The 2729-nt window shown below is 42.5% G+C and overlaps 1 protein-coding gene across 1 annotated transcript; it reads left to right on the plus strand.

Annotated features, from left to right (window-relative positions):
- Nucleotides 1-502: 502 nt before the first annotated feature.
- Nucleotides 503-2242, plus strand: LOC141010024 (olfactomedin-4-like). Its single transcript, XM_073482790.1, has 5 exons — nucleotides 503-559; nucleotides 635-802; nucleotides 916-1128; nucleotides 1220-1361; nucleotides 1449-2242. Exons 1-5 carry the CDS (start codon nucleotides 503-505, stop codon nucleotides 2240-2242), a joined length of 1374 nt encoding a protein of 457 aa, XP_073338891.1.
- The last annotated feature ends 487 nt before the right edge of the window (nucleotides 2243-2729 follow it).

Genomic DNA, 2729 nt, shown 5'->3' on the forward strand with positions numbered 1-2729 from the left:
TCTCCTTCTCATGAAACACTTTGTTACAAGTCACATGCATAAGATTATGCAATTAACCATGTGGGTGGGGAAGCAATTCAAAGACACAATTTGATTCTTTCATTCACAGTACACTGAGAATTTACTATCTGGATTAGATTAGATTTCATTAAGTTATAACAGCCTGAAACACAGTGTCTGACTGGGCATATGATGACATCATTCTACCATATAACACATGCAACACTTAGCTAACAGGACATAACCATAATGAGGTGCTCACTACATGTGGCATTTTTCTCATCCACACCCCATGTTCACATCAGAGCTGACGTGGTGGCTTCCTCAGAGGATATTGTGAGCAAACAAGGATGAAGAATAGCATACAAGGATGAAGAATACCTATGACGAGGTGATAACTATGAGAAGAGACAAGGTGTCCATGATGATGTGATAAGAAATGTCTTTAAAAGCCCTCTGACCAGGCTACCAAGGAGACACTTGAGTAGAAAACTGAGACACGATGCTGCCAATTCTGCTGCTGCTTCTACCAGCCCTCAGTCCTGCTTCGGCCTGGACTGTAAGTGACCCATATTTCCTATTATAATATGCATCGGTCATTTATTTTAATTGACATTAATGGTGTTTTTTTCAGCCAGTGGAGGACTGGGAGTCGGGCAATGTGACTGCATCAGTGGGTGAGTCAGGTCAGTGCGTTTGTCATGTGTATCTGCCTGACACCATCTTTCCTGCCGACCGGGTTGAGCACATGCAACAAGTCAGCAAAGATCTGATACTGGAAGTGGAAATTCAAATGAACAAGGTGCATTTTGACCTAATAATAATGAAAGTCTGAACTATTTCACAGCTTTTATACATCAACACATAAATTTTTGGTGTGATCATTATGCTGATCATGTGTTTTCACTCTCTCAGATGGAGACCTATGAGGGTAAGTTGGAGGTCCACCTGAAGGAGCTTTCAGACCTGACTGCGAGAGTGGCCATGCTGGAGACCAGTGCTGACAGTTACATCAAACTGGACTTTGAGTTGCTCAGGATTGAGCTCAGAGAGTTTGAAGCTCTGGTGACCCAGCTCAAAGACTCCCTCAACTCCTCCTCGCCCATGTTTGACAGCCTGTACACTGAGGTGGAAGAGATGATTTTCTACTTACAAATAACGTGACTTTCTTCACAGTTAGAATAATAGATTCGACTTTGATTTATGTGTTTATTCCCAGATCCGCAACATGACCCTCATTGTGAACCAACTGGAGAGTTTTGACAAGAGCAACCTGGAAGTGATCCGCATTGAGTTCACTAAGCTGCAGAGGAAGCTGGAGGAGTGCCAGACAGAGCAGGAGGTCATCAAGCCAGATATTGGTAAGAAAGCTTGTCAGAAGTTTTTTGGATAATGGTCTAAAAATCAGCTATCGCCAGCCAGTCTCAACATTTTTTTTTTCTGTCCAGGCAACTGCAATCACACAGGAATCATGAACATCAGCAGACCAATGGTGATCCAAGTGAATGCTGATTTGGCTGCAGGTTATACATATGGAGGCTGGGGTAAAGACTCCAAACCTCTTCGAGGCTCTGAATCAATGTACTGGTACAGTGCATACAGCGGTGCCAATCTGCGTTACTTCTACTTGTACTCTAACTATGAAAACCTACTTCGGAGGTCTGCATTCAAGTCCCACCAAATGGCGTCAGGGTGGATCGGGACCGGTAACAATTACATTGTTCACAATAACGCTGTATATTACCAGATCAACTCACCTTTCAGTATGGCCAAACTGAACCTGACCACCTCCGGTTATGTCTACAGAGTGATCCCAGCTGCCAGTTCAAGGTTCTCGTACAGTTACTCAGCGAATCAGAACTTGGACTTTGCAGCTGATGAAAATGGCTTGTGGGTAATGTATGCCTCAGAGGAGAGCAAAGGTAAAATGGTCATTGCTAAAATAGATCCAAAATCTTTCGGCATTGAGGACGAGTGGAACACCAATGTGTTCAAACAGTTGGCAGGGAATGCTTTCATGGCCTGTGGAGTCATGTATGTAACCAGGTCAGTGGATCTGACCACGGAGGAGATCTACTACGCGTTCGACACAAGGACCAACGAGGAGAAACACCTCAACATCCGCTTTCCCAAGTTCCAGGAGACGTACACCAACCTGGACTACAACCCCACTGATCAGAAGCTCTACATGTACAACAACGGCTACTACGTGTCCTACAATGTGAAGTTTAACAAAGAATGATCCCTTCTCTTCATGATCCGCCGTATTGTGATTGATACGATTGATCTGTATTTACTCACTTTGTCACTGGAGCTCTGTTATGCTCGGTAAGGCTATGTATTTTCCTTAATAAAATCAAACTGAAGCATTCAAATTGTGCAAGTTGCTTGATTTTATATGTATATAAGTAATGCTATTGAAAAATGACTGATACATACAGTACGGGAAAAGTGTGTGATTAAAAATGTATCTTGTTCCAGATAATGAAATGAAAGTTCTGTTCTACCAGTGAAGTGGTTATTATTGAAAAAGATATATACACAAAAACTAGCTGATAGCATTTGTTGGCCTCAAATTACTTGTGTGCAGTCTGGCTTTAGGAAAGGTTACATTTTCCGAGTAAATACTCTGGATCGTGTTTGGTGAGTTTGTAAGCCACTTGTCATTTCACCACATTTTGGCACTCAGCATCATAAAACTGGGTGGGAGCCTCTTCCTATTTTTGCAT

The sequence above is a fragment of the Pagrus major genome, chromosome 16 (genome assembly GCF_040436345.1).
Source record: "Pagrus major chromosome 16, Pma_NU_1.0".
NCBI classification, from domain to species: Eukaryota; Metazoa; Chordata; class Actinopteri; order Spariformes; family Sparidae; genus Pagrus; species Pagrus major.

What these genes read in the sequence shown, in the direction of transcription:
- LOC141010024 (XM_073482790.1), top strand. Translation starts at nt 503, where the DNA reads ATGCTGCCAATTCTGCTGCTGCTTCTACCAGCCCTCAGTCCTGCTTCG. An exon ending in TGGAAATTCAAATGAACAAG is followed by an intron (nt 803 to 915) that starts GTGCATTTTGAC and finishes TCACTCTCTCAG; the next exon opens with ATGGAGACCTATGAGGGTAA. An exon ending in TTGACAGCCTGTACACTGAG is followed by an intron (nt 1,129 to 1,219) that starts GTGGAAGAGATG and finishes GTTTATTCCCAG; the next exon opens with ATCCGCAACATGACCCTCAT.